General features: G+C 52.8%; 9 protein-coding genes across 9 annotated transcripts; 5 read left to right on the top strand and 4 right to left on the bottom strand.

Moving 5' to 3' along the window:
* Positions 1 to 252: 252 nt before the first annotated feature.
* Positions 253 to 1067, top strand: AYO21_03942 (hypothetical protein; the record flags this gene model as incomplete). The annotated part of the gene is made up of 2 exons (XM_022653915.1): positions 253 to 301; positions 397 to 1067. 2 exons carry the CDS (start codon positions 253 to 255, stop codon positions 1065 to 1067), a joined length of 720 nt encoding a protein of 239 aa, XP_022513891.1.
* Positions 1068 to 2397: 1330 nt separating this feature from the next.
* Positions 2398 to 3791, top strand: AYO21_03941 (hypothetical protein; the record flags this gene model as incomplete). The annotated part of the gene is made up of 2 exons (XM_022653914.1): positions 2398 to 2936; positions 3053 to 3791. 2 exons carry the CDS (start codon positions 2398 to 2400, stop codon positions 3789 to 3791), a joined length of 1278 nt encoding a protein of 425 aa, XP_022513890.1.
* A 531-nt stretch (positions 3792 to 4322) lies between these two features.
* AYO21_03940 (hypothetical protein) lies at positions 4323 to 5423 on the bottom strand (the record flags this gene model as incomplete). Its single annotated transcript, XM_022653913.1, has 1 exon — positions 4323 to 5423. The coding sequence occupies one exon, from the start codon at positions 5421 to 5423 to the stop codon at positions 4323 to 4325; it is 1101 nt and encodes a 366-aa protein (XP_022513889.1).
* A 266-nt stretch (positions 5424 to 5689) lies between these two features.
* On the bottom strand, positions 5690 to 7102 carry AYO21_03939 (hypothetical protein; the record flags this gene model as incomplete). The annotated part of the gene is made up of 1 exon (XM_022653912.1): positions 5690 to 7102. The coding sequence occupies one exon, from the start codon at positions 7100 to 7102 to the stop codon at positions 5690 to 5692; it is 1413 nt and encodes a 470-aa protein (XP_022513888.1).
* A 2275-nt stretch (positions 7103 to 9377) lies between these two features.
* On the bottom strand, positions 9378 to 9950 carry AYO21_03938 (hypothetical protein; the record flags this gene model as incomplete). Its single annotated transcript, XM_022653911.1, has 1 exon — positions 9378 to 9950. The coding sequence occupies one exon, from the start codon at positions 9948 to 9950 to the stop codon at positions 9378 to 9380; it is 573 nt and encodes a 190-aa protein (XP_022513887.1).
* A 3700-nt stretch (positions 9951 to 13650) lies between these two features.
* Positions 13651 to 15476, top strand: AYO21_03937 (hypothetical protein; the record flags this gene model as incomplete). The annotated part of the gene is made up of 2 exons (XM_022653910.1): positions 13651 to 13835; positions 13916 to 15476. 2 exons carry the CDS (start codon positions 13651 to 13653, stop codon positions 15474 to 15476), a joined length of 1746 nt encoding a protein of 581 aa, XP_022513886.1.
* Positions 15477 to 16969: 1493 nt separating this feature from the next.
* On the top strand, positions 16970 to 18555 carry AYO21_03936 (hypothetical protein; the record flags this gene model as incomplete). The annotated part of the gene is made up of 6 exons (XM_022653909.1): positions 16970 to 17074; positions 17131 to 17205; positions 17258 to 17493; positions 17550 to 17994; positions 18065 to 18349; positions 18448 to 18555. The coding sequence occupies 6 exons, from the start codon at positions 16970 to 16972 to the stop codon at positions 18553 to 18555; spliced, it is 1254 nt and encodes a 417-aa protein (XP_022513885.1).
* A 1042-nt stretch (positions 18556 to 19597) lies between these two features.
* Positions 19598 to 21077, top strand: AYO21_03935 (hypothetical protein; the record flags this gene model as incomplete). The annotated part of the gene is made up of 2 exons (XM_022653908.1): positions 19598 to 19806; positions 19871 to 21077. The coding sequence occupies 2 exons, from the start codon at positions 19598 to 19600 to the stop codon at positions 21075 to 21077; spliced, it is 1416 nt and encodes a 471-aa protein (XP_022513884.1).
* Positions 21078 to 21897: 820 nt separating this feature from the next.
* Positions 21898 to 23508, bottom strand: AYO21_03934 (hypothetical protein; the record flags this gene model as incomplete). Its single annotated transcript, XM_022653907.1, has 1 exon — positions 21898 to 23508. The coding sequence occupies one exon, from the start codon at positions 23506 to 23508 to the stop codon at positions 21898 to 21900; it is 1611 nt and encodes a 536-aa protein (XP_022513883.1).
* Between the last annotated feature and the right edge of the window lie 953 nt (positions 23509 to 24461).

Below are 24461 nucleotides of genomic sequence, written 5' to 3'. Positions count from 1 at the left end.
ACGTGCCACTCTCGATAGAAATTTTTCACTTTGCTGGTTGTTCCCGCCTGTTGTCCTCTGAGGACCTTAAGGCTGATTGATAAGAGGGTCAGGAACCTAGCTTGAGCTAGAGGACGATATATCCGCGTGGTGGTGTAGCACCATATCCCGCTTTGTTACACCTAATTGCTCATAGCTGAGGGCGCTTTGTTGGACCTCCCAACTTTGAGAGATATTGTGGGTGATCTACTTTGTCGGCTCGTGGCTCAAACTATGTCAGACAAAGACGCGGCTACACCGCGACTGTTTCTCATTCGTCACGGTAAGACATCATCCCCTGCTTTTATATTGCACCTCGACTCTTCCTCGAACAGAACAGCCCGTATTTGCAAGCTTACACGCATACTACCTGCGCAGGTGAAACGGAATGGTCTCGGAATGGGCGGTTCACGGGGATCACCGACCTTCCTCTTCTCCCCGAAGGCGAAGACAAGGTCCGCCAAACAGCCAAGGTGGTGTTCGGTGCTGGACGCTTGATCGACCCGAGCAAAGTCGCCCACATTGTATGCAGCCCGAGACAGCGCGCGCAACGGACGCTTCAACTATTCCTAGACCAGGTTCAAGAACCCAGCTTACGCGCCGCGCTTACGGAGAAGGTGCACACGACCGAAGACATCGCTGAATGGGGCTACGGGGACTACGAAGGTCTTCTGCAGCACCAGATCGAGGAACTTCGCAAGTCTAGAGGCCTGGACAGAGAACGGCCCTGGGATATCTGGCGGGACGGCTGCGAGGGTCCTGGAGGCCACACTCCACCCCAGGTCACGGAGCGACTCGACCGGCTGATTTCGCAGATCACGTCAATCCACCGGCAAGGACTGCAGCAGGGTGACCGGAACTGCGACGCCGTGGTCGTCGCCCATGGCCACATCCTCCGCGCCTTTGTGAAGAGGTGGCTGAAGCTCGACTTGGGCACACACTTGGAGATGATGCTTGAACCCGGTGGAGTTTGCGGGCTGAGTTATGCGCACGGAGATGTCGAGGCCCGAGCGGTGCTCGTGGGCATGAGTTTCCCGGGCTCTACATGATGAAACTTGTGCCATTTTGTTTTTAGCTACGGCCCCATCTTATGACGTTCCTTCTCTTTGCCCGTAGTGGCCTTTGGCTTTTGAGGTATCCTGCGAGTTCGCCTGGCTTGGGAGGACCGTTGCATTGGGTCCGAGAGCAGCAGGTTCGTTTCGTTTCGGACCATTTAGAAATAGACTATATAGACTGCATTGTCAGCTCGCTCTTGATACAGAGGGGCTGCACTGAAAATACAGACTACTTACCTTCGTGCCACGTTACGTGCATACCTATCGAGTCCTCGTACCTGCACATAGTGGGAAGTTAATGATTTCGCACCCCGCGATGCGTTGACGTCATTTACGATAAGGGAATTTTGTTTATCAGGCGAAAAATAGAAAAGCTTATCGTAGCTACTCGGAGCACGTGATAGGCTGCAGCAACATCGCAGTTCGCCTATCCAACCACGCCAGCCACCCAACTTAACATCACCACATCCGCAAGCTTCGTTCCCTGGTATCAAATCGATACCCACCGAGCCACCATTCCCTTGGGGTTCCAGTTTCCAAGTGTAGGGTCCCACGTACCGAGTAATATCTGATTTCAGTCTGTCTTCACCTAATCCACTGGAGGCTTCCTCAGCCTTGTTGGTCAGCATAATGGAGGCGAACTTCGCCCCAAAAGAAGCTGTCGCACCCGGACATGTTGCTGAGATGAGTACTCGGTGCCACGCGCTCCTTATCACGTACCAGGTAGGGAGCCTACACATACTTGGATGATCCTGACCCGTGTGCTGCGAGATAACGGTGTGGGATGGAGACGGTGGCGGGCAGACACTTGATCCGAGCTAAGTTAGATCTGCATGGGAGCTACGCTCATTCGACCCCGGGAAACCATCTGCCCATCTACGCTTTGGCAGAGATAACAACAACGGCCCGATCTTTCCAGAACAAAACAGACGAACAAGCTCCCACAGCCAATTGCTTGTGCCGAATGCTTGTTTGCCGCTACAAGCTTCAAAGCAAGGTACACAAGGATGGGGGCTATCCAGCCGAAGCTCTGCATCTCGTCGTCATTGCCTCCAATCCGCTGGCCTCCGGTGGGATTTACCGCGTTTTAATACGTCGCTTGGAGAGCTGCTCTGTCCACGAAACCAGCAGCTGCTGCCGATGAACGAGGGGAGCTCGAAGCTTCGAGCGTAGGTTCAAAAGGTAGGTACCGTCCCTCCCTGTCGCCGAGTTTCCGCAGTCCCTTTCTTTTCACTCCTCTTGCTCGCGTGCTCGGGCAAAGAAAGCTTGTCCCCGTGTCTTTTCCAGAAGCTCAAGCGGACGGAGCTCTCCGAATCTGTCTACCATGCGTTCTCACGGTGTTTGCCAGCTGCTTGTTGCTGCGGTAGCTCTCATTTTCTCCTCGACAGCGTCCCCAGTCGAAACGCGCAGCGATGTTGTCAAGCGAGCTGCTCCCATCTCTCCAAAGGTTGTCATCATCAGCATGTTTGCCCCCGAGGCGGAGGTCTGGTACGGCATCAAGGAGTTCGACCTCCTAGCCCAGAACATCACCGTGCCGGGTCTCTCACCTCTGTTCCCAGAAGTCCACTGCACCGCCAAAGGCGATGTCTGTCAGGTGGTGACTGGGGAATCCGAAATCAACGCAGCCTCGACCATCAGCGCCTTTGTGCTCAGTCCTAAGTTCAACCTCACCAAGACATACTTTATGGTGGCAGGGATTGCAGGCGTGAACCCCAAGGTGGCGACGCTGGGGGCTGTGACCTTTGCCAAGTACGCGGTCCAGGTTGCGCTGCAATACGAGTTTGATCTGCGAGATATACCCTCGAACTTTACGACCGGGTACATTCCATTTGGTGTCGATGCTCCGGATGATTATCCTGAAACGTGAGTTTTAATCCCAAGGCAAAAGGCAACGTCTCGGGCACTGCCATGAGAATCTATAACAAGAAATGGAAAATCTATTTGTGAACTAATCTATTGTGTCTGTATGGCTTCTATAGGATCTACGGCACCGAGGTCTTTGAAGTCAACGAAGCGCTCCGCGACGTGGCCATCAGCTTCGCGACTGGGGCCAAGCTCAACGACAGCGCGGCCAGCAAGGAGTACCGAGCCAAGTACGCGGCCGAGGGCATCTACGCGGCGGGAGCGCGGGGACCGAGCGTGCTGGGCTGCGACGTGGCGACGTCGGACGTGTATTACTCCGGGACGCACCTGTCGGAGGCGTTTGAGAACACGACGACGCTCTGGACCAACGGGTCGGGCGTATACTGCACGACGGCGCAGGAAGACAACGCGAGCCTGGAAGCGATCCTGCGGGCCGCGGCGCGCAACCTGACCGACTTCTCGCGCGTCATCGTCATGCGCACCGCCTCGGACTTTGACCGCCCGCCCCCCTCGGTCAGCGAGATCCAGAACCTCCTGTACGTCGACCAGGGCGGGTTCCCGCCCGCCATCCAAAACATCTACATCGCCGGCGTGCGCGTCGTCGACGGCATCCTCGCTGGCTGGAACAGCACCTTTGCAAAGGGCATTCCCGCGACGAACTACGTCGGCGACATATTCGCCACCCTCGGCGGCACGCCGGACTTTGGTCAGCCGAGCGAGTTCATCACCAGGCGCAAGGCCAAGAGGGCCGAGGATGAGGTCCAGCACGTCCAGGGAAATCTGAGGATGCGCAGGGCCGCGGAGAGCGCGAGACGGAGGGCTGCGGCTGTCAAAGCCAGAGAGGTTATGCCTTGATACATACGTACCTGGTGTAGAAAAGATCCAGCCAGTCATTCAGCCAGTCAGCCAGCCGCCCGTCAGCTACGTAGCTAGCTAGGTAGCTAGCTAGATGAGCTGTTCGACCGAGCGACTGATTGACTAACAGACCGCCCGAAACTGAAAAAAGATGGTTGTGGCCCATGCATGACCCATGGTTCATGGCTCATAGTCCATAGCACATACAACCAGATCTAATGATGAATATAACAACACAAGATAATACTTGTCATGATATAATCTCGAGTACAGTGTAGGTTGAGTAATCCCGATTCATGAAAGAATGGTAGACGCAGACGCAGAGAGAAAAGGCGCGTGTCTGCGCAGTCTTTTGCATAACAAATCCATCATCTATCAACTCTTGGTACTTTTTCTGTCCAATTCCACAGCTAAACTGTACATCCTCAATGTCACGGCTAGGTGTCTTTCTATACACTCGAAATCTACACCATCATCCGTCATCCTCTTGTATCTCGTGTAGCCAGTCGTGACAGCCAGACTTGCGTTGTATCACCTCTTTCCCTTCCCCTTCCCCCCTCCTTTTCCCTTGCCCGACTCCTTGTCCTCTCCTCCATGCTCCTTCACAAACCCACCCTTGACCAAACTCTCCCTCGCAACCTGGTTGATGAGGCGAAACCGGTCTGGTCCGAGTTTAACCCCGCCATACCACCGGGTCACCACGACCATGCAGTTCCACACGTCCATGAGCTGCATCAGATGCAGGAGGCGACCCCCCGCGGCGGTCTCGCCGTCGTCGTCCGAGTCCTGGACCGTAATCACCGCGCCCGTCTGCGCATTGGTCGACTGGATGCGCCAGGCGCTGATGTTGTGCGTCGCGCTGGCTACTTTCTTGTTAGAGGCGAGGAGGTGCGAGAGGGAGGCCTGCGCCTCGTCCAGCGACCGCACGGGACACGCTCGCGCGACAAAGGTCGATCTGTTGGCCGTGAGGGCCTCGGAAAGGGACCAGTTCGGAGGAGGATACGTGGGCGTGTCGAGCGAGGAGGCTACGGCGGCGTTAGAGGGCATGTTCATCGTGGAGGAGGGTTCAGAGCCAGAGCCAGAGCCAGAGCCATGCTCGAAAGGGAGGGCGTGGCCATCGCGGGGACCCGGTGGCTGATGATGATGATGGTGGTGCGTGGGCAAGGATGAGGCAGCAGACCTATGCGACTTCGTAGTGCTTTGCTCGACGACACCCTGAGTCGGCGCAACATCACTGTGCTCGTTCTCATGTTGCTGCGTCTGTAGCAGTGGACCGGCTTCCTCAGCCAGATCGAACAGACACACCTGGCCCTCAGTCCACACCCGGGTGAGCACGTCGCGGAGTATGTGGACGGCGACCTCGCCCTCGCCTTTTCGCCCACTGTCTCCCGTCGACTGTGTCTTTAATATCTCCGGAGGCGCATCAGGGTATTCGACAGGGAAGGAGATGAGCAGGGAAATTTCAGACCCTGGAAGGCGCAGGACCCCGGTGACTGAAGAAGGTCCCCCGGATTCTTGGAGGGTGATAGTATCCGAGCCGTAAATGGAATTTAAGGCTTCGACCTCGTCGGCAAGAGCGACATTAGTGGTCGCAATGCCATTGTCAGAAAGAGTGCCATCTCCCAAAGGCATTAGTCGGAGGGGCGAAGTGAAAAGATCATGCGCAAACAGCGTTTAGAAGGTGAAGATGGAAATTCATTTCGGGAAAGTTGCCTCTCTGTCGCTAATAAAGTCCTGGGGAAACAGCGGGCGCTAACGTAAAGCCTCATTCGGTCTTATTCAGCCTCGTCAGCTTCGATTAGCAGCGACAGGATGGAGACGGATGGGTGATGCTTGTGCCAGCGGCCCTAAATGACCTGCCTTGCAGAATTCAACCCTATTTCCAGCATCCTCTCGTTTCAAGCGACAAGATTAATCTCCTTATTGACATCTCCAGTGCTATCCTTTCCCCGGCCTATCTTTGATTTCTGCCTTATCTCCTTCCATGAGCTATTCAACTCGGCTCTCAAGGCGCCAGTGGGGTAGTTGATGGGAGACTCTCCGCCCTTAAAGATGAAAATGTCATAAACGCTTGCACCAACAAGCCCACCAGCGAGCGTAGCGACCCAAGGCCCCCAAATCCACCACCAGTTATCCCGGGTGAACACATGGACACCAGAGCCTGCAAAAAATGTTATCAAACGAGGCCCAAAGTCCCGCGCAGGGTTGAGAGCTGCGCCAGTGTTGTATGAAAAGGCCATGGAAAGGCACATGACCAGGAGAGCGATGATGAATGCATGCATGCCTGCTCCCGGCGGTGCGTTGTCGTCGTCCCCCAAGGCAAGGACGGAACCGGCTGCGATTGCGGTGGCGACGAGCTCATTAAAAAAGGCAGCGACATTACTCAATCCGCCACGGGGTTGAGTGTAGAATGCAGGTCCAACGCGAGCAATGTCTGAGGCCGTGTACTCGTTGATGGCGTCACTGTAGAGACCAAACACGAGTGCAGATGCGGCGATGCTGCCGAGGAACTGAGCGCCAATATATTTCCAGCAGAGGTCCCATGGAAAGCCGCGAAAGACGGAGAGAACGACTGAAATCGTCGGATTGAGATGAGCGCCAGAGACGCCACCTGCAATGTAGATGCCCATCATCACCCCAAAACCCCATGCCATGTACGCAGTCAGCAGACTTCCGTAGTCGCTGCCCGCTGTCATGTGAACGATGGATCCAGACAGGCCAAGCGTCATGAAAACCAGGGTCCCCAGAAACTCCGCGAATGGCTTTCGATATTTATGTCGTACTGGGCCCCAAAAGTTGAAGAATCGCGGCCGAGAATATTCGCCCGATTGCGAGAGCTGTTGTACCAGGGTGTCACCCGAGGGGTGATATTCTTCCCAGTCAATGTTTGGAGGGCACTGCCGCAAACCACTTTCGTACTCAGCCGTATCTGCTAATTGCTGCAGTCGCCGCCGCGCTGATTCGATGGCAGATTCACTCCTCACCGCCCGTTCCAGTTCACGTCCGACGACCAAATCTTGCGTCCGATCTATGGAAGAGTCATGGGCCGTCGAACCACTGGGAGATGTGTACGCGTGGGTATGCGGCCCTTGAGATTCATGGCTTCCTCTCCGTCCTTCTGCAGATGAAGTACGTGCCTTGTCGTGTGCGCTGATATTCTCAGCGACCAGCTCGCGTTCCTTGCGCTTTGTTTCTGCGCTGAGAATGCCAGGTTGTTGCACGGTATTGTGCGGGACGACCGGCTCACTAAGATAGGATGAGACATTGGCGGTGGTCGCCCGGCGGAGGAGATCTGGCCCGGGGGGAGACATCCGAGTATCAGCGCTGCTCCAGCGTGGCTCGTCATGTTCCTGTTCTCCATGTCGGTGAGGACTGGCCTCTGTCCGAGATGCTGGGTGTATTCCTATTGCCGATTGTTGCAGCGCGGGTTCGCGGGCATGTCGTCGGGTTCTTGTTGGCTCGTCTATGGCATCTCTCTCTGGTCTCCTGTCTGGGGATCGCATACCTCGACGCTTGACCCGTGGTAAAGGAGCAGCCAACCCCCAGATGGGTTCGTCGGGTGGCTGTCCATATTCAGGGCATGATTCTTGATATTCGCGACTGACAAAGCTTCGCTGCTCTCTCGAAGGATGGGAAGCTCTGGGACCTGCAAGAGAGAAGGGAACAGATTCGTGCGTAGGTACCGATCTTAATCTTGTCGCGTCTTGTGCAAATGAGTGGGTATTGGTTCGGACTGAAGGGAGATCTCGCGACATGGTGTTCAATGGTGTTGAACGATAATTTGACAAAAGAGGAATCACGAACGCCAAAGCTATAAACTACTAAGAGAGACACAGATGAAGATTAGTCCAGGAGGGGCCATTAAAGAATATCGACTCACGACCAATGTGAGAAGATCAGCAACGAGGAACCACGTGCAATAGCTGGTCAGGAACGCTCAGAATGAGGATCCTTCCTTCCAATGACGACGGGCGATCCGGCTTTCAAACGACTTGTTGAGCAGAATGCAGTAACGATCATCAAATCAGCGATTTGTTCGACGAGTGAATGCCTCTCTGAGCGCGGGTATGTGGAGGGGTATCGAGGTTGTGCCCTTTACCGGTTCCATAGAGGCGAGGAGGAAGATGGAGAAGCGAGGAACGTCATTGCGAACGACGATCAGAGATCGGCGAACTATAGCCGTCCACATACGACATAGAACGATTGAGGGGTCTGAATGATGAACATGGTGTAATAGAGGCTGGCGGGGGATGGTTTTTGTGGAATGGAAGAAAAAGTGACTCGACATTGTCAAACTGCGCAGTACTGAATACACCAGGGAGTGAGCCTGCGGTCATTTTTTCTCACACCAACCACAGTCTAATCCACTCCGCTTTACATCTGCTCTACCCTTCTAGGTAATTATGCACTGACCTCACAACTGCCTGATCCTTGTGACGGACGAGTTCACTCGGCACACCCTTTTCCCGTCTCTCTATGCCAGCGCCGTCGGGAAATGAGGAGCGACGCATCCCAAGATTCCATCATCGGCCACTCAACCCGTATCTTTTCACCCATTTTCTTTCCCGAGAGGTACAATAGCATGGGCGACTGGTTGACATGGTCTCACCGGAATTCACCAGCACTCACTGACAAACCACGCAGACTCAAATAAGCGCGACTTTCTCTGACCACATCCTCAATGACTTGTTCTTCCACGTCCGCAACCTCTACGGATCTTGCTATAGCAATCGACATCCATCCTTTAGGGACTATTTTGGCGCCGTGGAGAGCATTGTCAAGGGAACCGCCCTTTCCAATTGATGACTTCACAAATGAACCACGAGACCATACTGACGCTCACTGCCGCACGAGGCCTAAAGGGATGTGACAATCTGCACAATTATTTGAAAAGATGCGGTTGCTACATAGAACAGAATTACGAGCAAGACGGCACCCTATGAACAAAGCCCGTCGAGGCTACGGTCCCTGCATCCACGAAGCCGTGACGCATCTTCACACTTACTCGTACGTCCGCGCGTACAGCCTGGCGGGGGAAATTGGTAATGACGAGCCGTGCGGGTCTACGGAGTAGGGAAATGTCTCGGACCGTCACCACCGTTGCCTCTCACGCTGTAAGCACGATCACGAAGAGCTGGTACATGATAATATATGATGCAACCCCAACTGACCCTCTTCACGTGGAGTCTTTCCGGCATACCGTGGCGGCAGCGGTGGTGGTGGTTATTGTGGTTGTCCAGCACTGACTGAGCCTCGTAAAGTAAAAGTAAGTAGTCGTACCATCTTTTCAAGATGCCACCAGACCATAATTCACGACGGAGTACAAGGCCTTTCATGGCCAGACCACGCAGTAGGTACACACGAGTAATGCTGACCCACAATCCACAGCTTAGAGCTGCATAGCCACAAACGGGCCTTCTTCGTCCTTCTGCCCCTTGTGTCCTAGTGTGGAATACTAAAAGATTAGATCACAAGGCAACGAGCCATGTCACAGATGTCGACATCGTTCTACTCAAAAAGGAAGCCAGGGGATAATTGCCCTAGATTGAAATATGACCACAACTGAACTTGCTAGACTAGCACGGCTCAACTATCGTTGCCGCTGCTTGGAAAGTCTTTGGCTCCCTCACCTAGTTCTTCGTAAAGCCTCTCGCCGCCGACAAGTACCGGCTGGCAGTCCTGCAGGACAAAAAGCATCCTCGTCCACTCCGTCTTGCTGGGATTTCTCCAAGCGTGATTCGTACCCCGCTGCACGGCCACGTCCCCGCGCTTCAAAAGAGTCACACTGCCATCGTCCAACTCCATCTCGATGGTGCCTTCCAACACCACTCCGTAGTCCAGACTTTGCGTGCGGTGCATCAACGGAGTGTTTCCTGGACCAAAATCGACAAGACGACAGACCGTGCCGCCCTTTTGAACCAGTCCGAGCTTACCACTAGCCACGGTCGCCTTGTGCGCCTCGATATCGGCATCGTCATTCAGCGAGACCGGGAAAGACGAAGTAGTGTACACCGTCTTGAGGCCAACGGACCTGTCGGAAACCCAATTCCATTCGTTCTGAGATGAAGAATAGAGCGTGGCTTTGCCAGAGGAGTCGTGGGTCGTTATGTGGACGGTTGTCTCTGGAAGAGCAGATGGAAGTGATGCTGGAGAGGCCATTCTGATACTGGAACCCGACGCCCTGGATTGTACTCAAGGTTGGAAGTGAAAGAAATGTATAGTTCAGATGGGATCAGCGAAGAGTTTGATACATACCCAAAGGGATCTCAATCTGGTGATGGAATAATAAAGAATGATCAGGTTTGTCCTCTAACCTCGGTTCTTCAAGTGGTTTACGGGTTGTCTCACAGCCATTTGATACCTAGGTATAATTCGTGGAGAAGCTCGGCACGCTGCGATGAAGGAGTTTCGTTTCTTGACGAGTTTGCTGTGCGCTCGGGAGAAAGCATGTCTATCCTACCTACAAGAAGAGACAGGAGATGGTTGGACTTTTGACACAAGAAAGGAGCGCCCAACTCAGGCATGGCTTCCAGGATGATATCATGATTTGTTCTTAACATTGCACCAGCATCAGCAACATTTTTAACGCTTTGTCGGCTTTCGTAGTGGAAATTGTTGTTTCAGTGTGGGAAATCCCTCACGCCTGGAGCACAGCTCCTTTTCAATCTTCCCTATTCGTAAGGTGACAGTCGACCTAACAAGAGGCGGAGGCGGCTGTGGCCTCCTTTTCTGCCCCCAGGTGGTTCCAAGAAAGAATCTCCATCGCGCTGTAAGCAGGGGAATAATGGGCCATCATGGAAACGAGACTCGTAGCCAATTCGGCATGTGGGGTAGCCATTTACAATCATGGCGTCGGTCCCTGGGAGATGCGTGGGCTGGCGTCTCATACCTGTACATAGAGGCAGTTTCAGGCATGTCTCGCCTGAGAAAATTGGAGTTGAATGATGACCAGTCGCCATCCGCCGGGACTCGAGGCACCATGATGATTGAAGAATAATGGGTGGACGCAGAAGAAGAGAAAAAAATTCTCAAGACTTCCGGTGGTGGTTACCTATTTCAGGGGAGCACTTCCGGGTTTCTGCCTGATGAGGTGGTTCTAGTGGAGACCATGACTGCAACATGGGGGAGTTTTTGGGTGCAGTCGATGGGAATGGGAAGGAGAGAAGTTCTTCAACCCCTGGTTCCATTTGGGTTCCATTATTGAAGAGAAGAAGGGGGGAAGATGATGAGGAAGAGACAAACACAACACACAAGGACAAGACCTACCAGTATGAAAGTGGAGCCGATGGAGCTGGTGCTGGAAATCGCATGATCATTATTCCGCACCCGTCATCATGGTACCTACCTTGCTACGTAGTCCTCGCGGTGAGAACTCGGTCCTCGTGGTACTTGGCTCAAATTTACCACAAAGAAATACCTGCCATAGGTCGGATGACCGTTCTCGTCCCTCTCACCCTTTCCCTCCAAAGAAACAAGATCAACGCACAAGTCAGTCACGAAACCTTCTCTCTAGTCATCAAGAGGGAGTATTATCACGGCCTATGTAACTATCATGAAGCGGAATAATAGAGTCCCGAGCGGCCGGGTTTGAACATGGTTGACATGATATCGACAATGATGACAAGGTCAAAGAGGATGAGACGACCAGTGCAGTACGAGTACGAAGTAAACTGCAAAGCTTTCCCTAAACCAGGAAACTGCCTAGATAAGACGTGAGAGGAAGGGATTTGATCGGAGCCCGTACTCATACCCTAAGCCCTACCACTTTTCTGTTTACAGTGGTCTGTGACAAAGATGGATTGTGAAAGAGTGACAGACTTACGAGTACTCGGGACTCGTATTCGTAGGCTCAGTCCTCTGCCACAAGAATAGCAGCAGCACAAAACGGAATGGATTGATGGAGCTTTTCCGGCCCGGTCATATGCAGGACTGACAAAGGACGGTGATCAGAAGATCCTGGTGCGAATCAGAATACATCTAGAGAGGGACGGGTTGAGTAGGCGCTTGGTATCCTAGCACGGGAGGATGGCAGGAATGATGGAGATGATGACAGAAATGGGCTAGTGGTTGGCAAAGAGGAGTTTTTGAGATTGACCATTGTGGTTCATACCTACCTGGGTACATAGTTACAGAATATTATACCAGGTAGAGACAGTGAGAAGGATAATGGTTCATGTGCTTGTGTCTGACAGGGGGCGGCAGGGAGCACCAAGAGGGATTTAACGTGCATTATTCATTCTTTTTAGTTGAACCAGGTCCCAGGTAGGTGCCAGGTCACAGGTCCCATGTTTTTCTGGCCACCCGCCTAAATGCACGATCGCGGCAAATCGAGGGTTGATCTCTGACGCAAAGGTTTGAGGCAAGAAGTAACTAAGGAAAGAGGAAGGAAAAAGGTACTTTTGTAGTGCTAAAGATGCACGGGAGGTGACATGTCGCCACCACCACAACATCACAGCTACAACCATCCTGGCGATAAGTTTCTACAAGGATATGACCGGCACCTAACCGGCATTGAATGAGCCATGGGCTAATATTAAGTTACGAGTAATAAAATTTCCGCAGGTAGTATTGACAAACCAATTACTTTGGGAGTTGGGGTGCGTGTTGGATGCTTGACTGTACTCGGTACTCACCATGACCAGCACCACCACCACCCGCTCACTTCTTCGCTGAGCCGGTCAACACACTCTCTCACTTTGCACGCTTTTCTTGTTCTCCTCCACATCTCTCTGCTCTCTCTCTCTCACACACACACACACAAACAACATCTTACGTTCTCTTTCCAGGTAATTCATTTTGGATCGCCACAAGTACGAGTACGAGTACTTACTTTGACACACCTTTGCTCCTTCACCACAATCTGCCCGTCGCGGATCCCATCCGACTCAGAGATCCTCCCGACCCTCAGTCGCTCCCATCATCCCTGCCACTCCCTCCTTCCATCCCTGACCTGGCCATGCTCAGAAAGAAAATGTACAAGGTGCAAAGGTTGAGAAACGAATAGTCCGAAAGGTCCATGACTCGACACCCGCAGGGCCCCCACCATCTTCTGAGCTACCGGGATCACTCAGGCACGCCTCCTTCAACCCCCATGCCCTTCAACTAATGGGAATGGGCTTGACGCTGACCCTTGATCCAGGCAAACCAGACCCTTTCGTTTAAAGGCTACCACCCCAGCTTGCCTCTCATCCCGCCCATCAATACCACCTATTTAATCCCTGAAGTCTTCGAGAACATCCAACCCAAGCCAAGCGGCCCTCCACTGTCTACCCGCTCAGTGCGCCCGCTCCAGCCCGCGGAAAGTCGCTGAGCTAAACCTGATTTCCAACCAGCCAAGCAGTTTAAAAAGGACACAGCAGTGGACAAACAGCCTCGGGCGAACGACAAACCCCTAGTGGACCTTTCAGGCTTTGATTCCAGCTAACTGGCACGTTTAAACTTTGGCACTTTACTCACCTTCTCAACTTCTGCCCTCGTGGGTTGGTGGATGGAACTCAGACTCAGGTCGCTGCCAACCTCCAAATCTTTGCGCCTTGACCTCATTCCTGTCCCGCATTTTGGACTTCAGCCTCACCTTACTGTCCCTGCCTATCTTTCACCGGGAGTAATGTCCAACACATAACTGGCAGCTCCAAGATATCTGCTGAGGGGTTTTCGATCTATCATCCTTCGAACGCGTCGCACTGTTCAGCCAACCATCGTTGACACCCACACCATCTCCCTTCCCAACCGTCCATCAACCGGAGACGTCCCCCTCATTTCAAAATGTCTTGTCCATCAGAGCACTTGGAATGATGCAACTGACTATTATCGCCAATTGCACCAAATAACCCCTGACAGTTAAAATCCACTCTTCGCCATGGCTTCCGTCGACAGCTCGCCTGTTGACCGCAAAAGCAAAATCTCAAAGCGTTCTTCCAACTCATACACCTCGGAAGAGTGGCGAAGGCATCGCCCTTTAATAACCCAGTTATACTTCGAGGAAGGCCGAACCCTCAAGGATGTGGCCGAATACTTGAAAAGAGAATATGACTTTGCGCCCACGTATGTATTCTCTGTCTTTTATGCAACGTATCGGCATATCCGTCTCATTATCAACAGTGCTGACTTTCTTCGATCCAAAGTGAGCGCATGTATAAAAGTCGACTCCATACATGGGGTCTGGATAAAAAAAAGAAAGAGCACGAGATGCTCGATCTGGTTCGCCAAGGGTTGCAGCAAAAGGGTGATGACAAGGACAAAGTCTTCCTGGTGAGGGGGAGGCAGGTTACCCTTGCCGACGCCTTGCACTACTTCAATCGCAAAGGCATCAAAGACCCCTCGAGTCTTTTGGAGCCTCAGAGATCAGTATCCGGCGACCTGTCATCGCCCGAGGATGCCGACGTCAAAACACCTCTGTCATCCAACGATGACGCACTTAATGCCACTCAAGACGTATCTGACTTTGAAATGGCCAGAAGTCCTATGGAAATGAGCGAGCAAGACAAGCCCACCCTGACCTTGAGATTGAGGGCTTCAGATGTTGCCGCCGAGCGTCTAGCCGTTCTACAGGAAGCCTTGGATATACCCGAGATCCCGCCTATGCCACCATTCCGCACGCTCTCCGTCGAATCAACAGTGGAGCAAGTCACGGTTTCGGCAGAAGATCAACGATACCAGGATGTAATTTTTCAGAACCTGCAAAACCACTACATGAATTTGTTTACGGCGCGCAATCTATCCATCCGCAATGTTACTGGCACGTGGACTGCCACCTCGGATGATGCTCTTGCCGATAGGTTTTACTACTCCATGTACCATGGTTATTCATTTCTCTGGAACGGCCAACGGGATCGAGCATTTGACAACTTTTACAAAGCCTTTGCGCTTATCGAAGGCCTGTTGAAGGATGATCACGTTGGCTTCATGATATACATATTTGACCTGATTATCCGGCACGATGGAACCGGGTACGAAGAACCGTTACTCATGCTCCTACAACACTTGGCCGACATGGCCAACACCGTTTTTGAGTCCCACGAGCACCCGATCTATGTCATTGCCACGCACATGCACGATGCCACAATATCACGAGCTTGGCTAGCCGAGTCTACCCTGCGGAGACTGCTCGATTTCTTTCAAGATTGCATCGGATATTTTCACCCTGAGACAATCGCCTTACTACAGACCTTCGCAAGTGGTCTCCTGAATCGAGAACACTTCGCCGAAGCTGCCGTCAGGTTCCAGCAGTTGGTCGATGCTTTCGAAACTACCGTAAACAAACAATGCTACGAGGTTTGTTATGCTTTGCGGTCCACTTCGGAAGCCTTTTTTCACATGGAAGAGTACACGAAAGCCCTTCAAGCCATCAAGGCAGCACTGGAGCGGTCACAAACCTTGCCGCGGCACGAGGAGCGTGAGATTTACGTCCGATGTTTGCGAGGGTTGGCCGAGATCTCAAATCGGTTGGGTCGGAAGGAGGAAGCCAACGAAACGATGCAACACGTGGTTGATATCTGCCGGGACGCGTTTGGACCTGAACACCCGTTCACAAATCGTGCTAGGATGCATCTCAAAACAATTTTAAAAGGCGACGCTACAAGCGATGCGGCCATCCCACCGATGGTTTACAGGCTAGGACGTGGTGGGAACGCCGCCAAATATATCTGGATTTCTCGATCAAGTCCTACTCGACTACAGGCTTAATGTCAAGCAAGGCACCAGGCCTCGAAACAAGAAACAAGAGAAAAAATAATGGACACGACTATTACGAAAATTCATGACAGGGTGGATTGCATGGCGATTTTGTCCACTTTTCTGGTTCTACATACCCTTTATCGTTGCATTGGTTTTTGGGAGATGAGCGATGTCCCCAGTTGGACCCATTGGAGTGTTCACAGCACATGAGTGTATATTTTGCAAAATGAGATATCTGCTACGGCTTCTTTAGCTAGGTGCTTTGACAATGTCAGTCAAGGCTGTATGGTTCTTCTTGGGTGGCTGACGGAGTATATGCGCGGCCGTTGAAAGTCAGTCTGTTTGGTGGCTGTGATGGGTCATCCCGCACAATTCGGAGGGCTTTGGGTCCGGACATGCGATTCCGAGTGGACTGCTTGACGGCGAACAACATCAAGATACGAGAGAAGATCAGCATTAGAGTACTCGGTACCTCGTACAGGAGCTTCTTCTTGCAGGCCTGGGAGGAGCAAGCAACTGGTGCACGAGAGGAAGGGGAGAGGAAACGTCATCTTTTAGGTCGACGAGACCTGTACGAGGTACAGAAGGCAATGGGCCTTTTGGTGAGACATGGTGGACGTCGGACTTCAAGTGGCGGGGGATTGTGGAGGGCCCCTTGGCCTTGGTCCCGTTGACTTGGTCTCGAGCCCGGCCCTAAACCGAGATTCATTGGGGGCTGATTACCACATTGTGCGTTGTGGAGCCACCCACCCACCACCAGGAGCCTGCAGGACTTACAGAAGGGACTAGGCACCCTAGGGCCAGCTGAATTTAGCAGCATGGCTAGTAGGCACACTCTCAAAAGGATTTAGTGGCCTAGGGAAACTTCCGGGGGCCAGCCTGATTCACTTCAGTGCCTCGTGCTCGAATCTGGACCCTCAATCCTGGGACCACCAGGACTTCTGAACCCCCAACTTACCACTCGTAGCACCGACCCCCCAAGCCACCTAGGTGCAAGGACGCAATCTTTCCGCTGCTGGCCAATGGCTTCCTGCAGCGAGATGAACACAATTGTAACGTCTCTTTCCCGAGTTTATCTTGTCCGGTAGTCTATGTCCGAGTCTTTCTTCTTCACCTGTGCGTAGCAAAAAGTTCCACGGTATGAATTGATGGCAGAAGACTCGAATTTCAGGGGATCTACCAGTAAATCCTGGACGGCGGAGTCCCGACTCCCGAGTAGCAGCCGTTACACCCCCTCCACACTTGGATTGTTTCTCCCACTAGTCAAGGAACCGTCAAGGCCCCTCTTCAGCCACACTAATCATCGTACAACGACGAAAAACCAGCCGGACTCGGCTTCGGATTTGTCTGCGCCGTGTTTTGTTGATTGATTTGTTTCTCGTCCTCACCGCGATTCCTTTGCTGATAACAAGGACAGTATATTACGAGCGCAGTCTGCATTGGTCGGCAGAAGATACACTTTCAACTATTCATCCATCCAATCCCTACCCAATCTGCCCGCCATGGTGTCCGCATCCGAAAAGTACTACATCAAAGATGCAATTTCGAAACCCGCCATCCACCACGAGTCGTTCCAGCAATTATGGGAGACCAAATGGAAAGGCCCTGTATGTGGCCCCTTACAAGGAAGAATCACTGCTATGGACTTATAAATTCTTGACAGTGCGCGATGGGAGTCTATCCATTCATGTTCGGCAGCATCAAGGACTTTGAGCCTGTTGTGGAAGAAATAGTCAAGGTGCGCCTTTGCAGCTCCTTCCCCCGAACACCTTCGCTAAGTCCTGTCGCAGAAAGGGTTAAAGGAACCGTATGACTGGGACGAGTACGCGCAGTCGTATTTTCCCAAGGCCGAAGAACTCACCAAGATTGCCGAAGAGGCGGAGAAGGCTGGTGAAATCGAGAAGGCCTCAGAATATTACCTGCGAAGCTCTGCTGTATATCGTATCTCGCGTTTTCCTACCCCGCGATCAGAAAAACAGAAATATGCCTGGAAGATCGGGAAAGAGATGTTCTACAAGGGTGCAGCGTCAGTGAGGTCTCCACGTGCGCAGTTTCATGGCGACTGATCAAGAGTGGAAACAGACTGCTGGAGCATCCCATCAAGGAAGTTCTGATTCCTCACAAGCATGCCATTGAAGGCGAGGGCGATGTCGTTCCAGTCAATTTTCTTCTCCCCCCAAATGCCACCGAGCAGTCTCCCGCTCCGTGCGTCCTCATCATCACCGGACTTGATGGCTACCGAACCGAATTGGCAGTGTGGCAGCAAGGCTTCCTGGACAAAGGGGTCGCGACGGTCATTGCTGAGATCCCAGGGACTGGCGACTCTCCAGCCCTTCGTCAAGATCCCACAAGTCCTGATCGCCAATGGTCCAGCGTACTGGACTGGATCGACACGCAAAAGGAAATTGACAACAAGAAGATCGTCGTCTGGGGTTTCTCGACAGGTGGCTACTATTCGCTTAGACTAGCTCACACCCACCATGACAGGGTTTTCGCGTGCATCAGCTTGGGCGGAGGTTGCCATCATGTAAGTTCTCCTTGCTGCTGTCAACTCCAAGCCGTTCTCAAGTCTTGTACGGAACTGACCTAGCTCTCAGATGTTTGACAGGGAGTGGCTCGAGAACGTGGGCAGACTCGAGTACCCATTCGATCTCGCCAGTACCTTGACTTACAAATTCGGCTACCCTGACCTGGAATCTTTCATTCAAGACGCTGGCAAGTTCTCATTACTGAACGACGGCACCCTGGAAAAGCCGTGTACCAAGGTATTGCTAGTCAACGGAAACGACGACGAAATCTTCCCAATCGACGACATGTTTGTGTCACTGGAACACGGCAACCCAAAACTGGCGAGAATGGTCAAGGGCAAAAAACATATGGGAGTGAGTCCCCCCACAAACCCATGACAACTTCTGAGAAGAGGTCCACGATTCATTCGTTGCTTATGCATGGGAAACTGGATGCTAACCCTTCTAAACAGGAACCCGACAGTTTCTTTATCATCTTGAGGTGGATTCACGGAGTTCTTGGACTGGATGGCAATATAATGGACCAAATGAAAAAGTTGCCCTCGCGCACGAAGTATTAGCTTACGTTGCAAACAAAGGGCATGGGATCATGGCGCGATAAAGTCTGTCTGCTTGTATTCACTTTCTAGCGTGGAGTGTATTGCGGCTCTTGGTGGTAGAGTTTAGAGCGATTGAGGGAAGGCGTAGAATACCACCATGCGGACAGGCATCAGCAGTGGGATGGAATACCTCGTACAGTGGAAAAGCCAGTGTGTAGTATCCTAGAATTGTCATTCTGTTCCGCAGCATTGGTGGTACTTTGTTATTGTGTACCTAGGTATTTTGATAAGCAGTCGGCTACATGTCTCAAGCTGGAGGCCAAACCGACTTTGGGCTCGGGCTGTTAGCTGGACCTCCAGGCTGGGTTAGTATCATGTTCGGCGCGAACTCTTGATTGGGACTGGGCCCTAAAGGCGCCCTGGGTGCCTATCTCCTATCGACCTAGCTGCCCCTGCACCGAATAACAGACTGCGGGACTGCGTCTATCGAACGGCTTTATGAGCTCATGGGCTCGTGCATTGGCGGGGATCGTCGGGCGCGACAGCCTATCTGGAAATGCACGCGACTTTGTCTACGCCATCTCACCTCTATGCTTTTGTTCCCGCAGTAGTCGAAGATCCTGAAGGCGTCATAGTCCTGTTTTCTTCTTCTATAACTTTGTGCCGCGTTCCACGTTTTTGGTAAAGTTACAAGAGACTTCAACCTGATCACATGTACGTTTGCAGAGTTTGGGCAGGTAGAAACTGACCCGGGGCTTTGGGCATTTGCATTGAGACCTCTATTCGCCTGCGCATCGGAGTCGGTGCTCGATTTCTCCACCAACTTCAGAAGATTATGCGCTCACATCGGCTCACCTGAGCCCATCTTCCACGCAACTGCAATCCGAGGCCTTCCGTGGGACGAATACACGTCGTTTCCGATCCTCGATGACTCTGGTCACCCTACCTCGGAGGGTATAAACTCCGATTTATGTGCGTGCGCGTATAAGTCTATACAACAGACGACCGAACCGAAAATCCAAACAAATCCTGTCGCATACACTGGTCAACTTCGAGTCGCATCATGGTCACCGTTACGAGCGTCCTCAGGCGGGCGAGCGCTGCGAATTTCTTTGATAACAGTCCCTCAAGCGGCGAGTCGTCGAGAAGACCCTCAGCGGCAGACACTCATGCTCTTCGTCGGCCCAGCCTGGCCGCCTTGTCCCTACGGCTCTCGTCATGGTCTAAGAAGTCACATTCAGCCAAGGGCGTTGAAACGGACACTGACTCCTCGTGAGTACCTTCCAGAAAGAGCTGTGGATTGAGACGAGTGCAATGCTTATACGCAATTTGATAGGCAACAGTTATGGGACGCTGTTCAATCCTTGCCGGATGAAATCGCAGCTCAGATTCTCTGTCATCTCTCTGTCTCCGACTTCCTTAGTCTCCGATCGACATCTCGCTCCGTCTACTTATACCTGCGGTCGCACGCTGGTCCGATCACGCGATCTCTGCTTCTTCAAAATGCCTACGAGCGGACAACGGACTATGAGGGTAGCACGAGGGAAGAGAAGGCGAAATATCTTTACGATTACCTCCATACATTATACCCTCCACCACAACCCTGCGATTCATTTGATTATCTACTCCGGATGCTGAAAAGACAAGCCCAAGTTCAAAGAATGCTGCAGGTATTGATCAACTGGATCCAGATGAAAGTATATGTTATTCCGCAGTTCAAACGGTATGACAATTTCAATCTCTACAAATTCACTCTCATGAGACGGCTTCATCTGGCAGCGTGGACGATATACCATTTCCTTGAAAGTTACCGGTCAATGCTTGTCACCGAGCATTCCTGTCATCCTAGGCTGGAGTCAAAAACAACATCTGGACAAGAACACAGCAGCAGTATGTGCCCGTTCTGTGCAGAGTCTGTTAGAGGTCTTTTGCGCACCTACCCCAGGTCTACACTCGTCCCCGCGTATCACTTCTTTGAACTCTGTCTACAACACCTCCGCGCGCTAAGTCGAGCTCCTTCGGCTGGAGCGATCATCCGATCTCGCAAGCCGCCCAGTGAAGCGGACCTTGTGCAGTTTGTTGTGTTTGGAGGTATTCCCGAGCTCAGCAAGTTGAGTCTGCTGAAAGGCTCCTCAAATCAGCGGATCGATGTGATTGAGACCTTTGTGGATAAGGTCTCTAGCGCCGCCATACAACAGAGGATAGGGCGACATGGCTCCCAATCCTCTCAATCACAAGTGTCTTTATCGAATAATGCAGCGCTGTGGTCATCCTTTGACAATCTTGTTGCGCCTCTTGAGCCACCCCTATCCCTCATCCATCACCATACCATATCGGCTCTACCAGAGCTCGGACACCTTATCGTCGATACGGATGAGTGGGTCACCCGAATGTACGAGCTCGTTGGACCAGAGGACCAAATAGTCAGTGCCTGGGGATTCATCACGAATATTCTCTCAGGCAAGAGCGATGATGCAGGATACTTAACGGCTGAAGATGGTGCGGACAGTGACATTGACTTTTTGGCGCCTGTCGAGACTTGAACCATGACGAGTCGGAACGCAAGTGGTTTCCCGTCTAAAGAAGATACAGATTGCGTGCTCTAGTATTGGCTAAAAGAGTCGGCACCAGAATGCTTCTCGACGTGAGCATAGCACAATCAAACACATGCTTTGGAGGTACTTCATCAACACCCACCATGAGGGTCACGCCTTTCGAACTCATCTCCATGCAAAGCATGACAAGCTTTCACTAACAAGGCATCGAGGGCAATGCCTCGGCGCAGCTGCGAGACGCACCAGGCGCAGAAGGGGCAAAGGAACGACTTCAATGTGACCACACTGGCGTGACCTGTCAGACATGGGCTTTGCCTTAGCATTTGACCACAAAAGCAACGCTTCAACAGGCATTTAACGCAGAGAGATGGTATTCGACCCGCTCCAGGACGCCAAATGTGGCATGAGACTATGAGAACTCGAGTTGTCCGATCGATTGCTAGATTGTGACAGAAAGAGGACGAAGGTTACTAGCCTTGGACTGATAGGTTGCCAACTTGCGTGCTGATAGGTGACTAGACTATTCTCGCGGGAGGAGAGGAAGAGATAATGAGAGGCAGAGCTTCGAGGGCGAGCAACGGTTTACATGCCTTATCTGCTTCAATGCCGACTTTATATAGAGTCCACCATGAAGCTCAACATTGCAATTTTCTCAACCAGCGAGCTTCCTCGATTCAGGTCTGGTTGTTGAATTAGGCCCTCTTTCGCAGTTCCCAACCCATCAAGATTCTCATTTTGCTAGAGGGAGAAACCACGTCATTTGTGTATTTCGGCGCCAATGCCTTCTCCCAAGATCCCTTTGGGTTTCTTATGCCCAGACCAAATCTATCCTCTCCCCGACAACCTTGCTGTTGAACCACTCGAGAATTTGTATGTTGGAGGTCAAGGTATCTGCACCGCGCAGGACATCGGCCTCGGCAACGCGCGCGACGGCCCAGAACAGCTCGACAGTGGCCAGATTGCGCGCGATGCACTGCCGACTGCCCAGGCCGAAGGGGATGGCGTCGCGGATCATCTCGTCGGAGGGGTCCAGCCAGCGCTCAGGGCGGAAGGCACGAGGCTCCGGGAAGACGCGCGGGTTCAGATGCAGCGAGTAGGGTGTGCAACTGGCCTCGGTACCGGCGGGGAAGTAGGTGTCCTTGAACGTCCAGCCTCCTGGGGGCACGACGCGGGGGAGGCGTGACGGGTTCGCCATCGAGAGACGCAGGCCCTCCTTGACCACGCCGCGCAGGTAGGGCAGGGTCTGGAGGTCGTCGAAGCCCGGCCGGTGCGCGAGGACCTCGTCCCTCAGTTTCTGGTAGCACGTCGGGTGGCGCGCGAGCATGAACAGGATCGTGGCCAGGTTCATCCCCGTGCTGTCGGTGCCGGCGAAGATCAGGTCCTTGCACTGCGCGCGCGTCTCTGACGGGGTGAAGCCGGCCTGCAGCAGACGGGCCGGGTACGACGTCAACGGGTGTTTCGGGGTGCTTGTCTTCTCGGTCGACTGGGACTCTTGGATCGCGGTCTCAGCGTCACGGACCACACCTGCGACAAACTCGTCGACGTGCGCCAGACTCTGCGATACTTCCTCATCCGCGTTCCACCATGCGTCGAACGACTCGACCAGCTTGAACGCCCACTTTGGCAGGTACCAGAAACGGCCGACTGCGACGAAGCAGTCGACCATGCCCGCGGCGCTCATGGGCTCGGCCAGCTCGCGTTGCACGGCGACCTCCTCACGCCGGCGGTGGTTGTGCGACTTGTCCTCCTCGGCGAGGGCCCCGTAGCTGGTCCCGAAGAGATACGACGTCACGGCATCCACGGCCAATCCTCGCGTCAAGTTCAAGACATTCACCGGACCTCCGCCGCTGCCGCCGCCCTGCTTCTCGCTCTGCCTCTTCCCCTCGGCCAGCCGGTCCACGAACCGATCCACGCATTTATGGATGACGTCCTGGCCCTGCCTCAAGTTCGCGGTCGAGAACAGCACCGCGACAGCCTTTGCGCGGGGAGCCCGTATCGAAGGGTCCACCTCCGAGAAGATGGAATTGTGGACCTGCGCCGAGTCCGGCAGGGCAAAGTTTTCGTAGAAGGCTGGCTTGACAAAGCCCCCCCGCTCCGTGTATATGGGCGCCAGGGCGGCGCCGTCGGAGATGTCGACGCTGTTGGGCCCGTTGCGCACAATGGGTCCGTATTTTTGGTGGAGAGTCTCGACGACGGTCGCCTCGTCGCCGATCCAGGCGTGGTAGGTCAGCCATAGCGAGGAGATGCGAGGGACGAGCGGTCCGGGGATATGCGACAGTGGATGGAACGGGGAGACGCGGTACAGAGACCGCGCGACGACCAGGGTCAGGGGGACCAGGAATATAGTCCAGAGGGGATGGGAGAGGATGGTAATGGCCAGTGATGCCACTAGGCGCCCGATGACGCTGGATACGGCCATTTGGAGAATGAAATACTCTCCGTCCTAGATGGTCAGACAGCTAAACAGAGAGTCCTGTCTCCTCTACCTATTCCCGATAAAAAAAAAGAAGAGAGGGAAATAATGTAGTAAAGGAAATCTAGATCTACGCTGTGAACAGGTGCCAGGTACGAGTGAAAGAGAGAGAGAAAAGGAAAGGGTTACTTTTGAATAAATCAAAAGAGACGCAAGGAAAAAGTTACAATAAATACTATGTCGTTTGTTGCTTTGGTGCCTTTTGAGTCATTATCAAAACCTTGATATCATATCATAACATATCCGCACGGGTGGCCGTACCTGTGCCAATCCTCTCCTCTCCTCTCCTGTCCTGTCCTCCACAGGCACAGGTACCTGTACCAGGTGCCAGTACACTACCAGTACAGGGTACAGGGTACGGGTACAAGGACATAAAGTTCTAGACGCTCGAGGCTAGAAGCTCTGATCTACATACTTACTTTTGCTTGATTATTGGGAAAACGCGCTGATGGCCGCTTGGGGACGGGTGGATAAAGCGACAGCAAACAAAGTGTGAGCGTGGATGTCCTTTTCAAGGGCGGGACCTCATGGTCGACACGGCCAGGCGGACAACAGCGTATATGTACATGTGGACGGGCGTGGACGGGGGGATTGAAGAAATTGGGGTTGTACTTTGATAACGGATGGGCCGACCGATCGATCGTAAATGGATGAGGGGTTATAAGGGAGATATTACTTATTGTACTTACTGTAAAACTGTAAAAAGTCAGCAAAACAAATTTAGGTAGAGACAGAATACATACTTGTAGGTACGAGTACGGACACCCCTTTCAGTTTCAGGCTCGGTGGCTGACGGCAGAAGAGACCCAGAATATTTTACTGTACCTGTCAATCAGAGACTGTCGTGCCGTCTTTGTATCTCTTGGTTGTATTCGAGACATCCAGACTAAGTGGACAAG

Source organism: Fonsecaea monophora (genome assembly GCF_001642475.1).
Source record: "Fonsecaea monophora strain CBS 269.37 chromosome Unknown Scaff20, whole genome shotgun sequence".
NCBI lineage: Eukaryota > Fungi > Ascomycota > Eurotiomycetes > Chaetothyriales > Herpotrichiellaceae > Fonsecaea > Fonsecaea monophora.
This window is presented reverse-complemented; position numbering and strand designations above follow the sequence as displayed.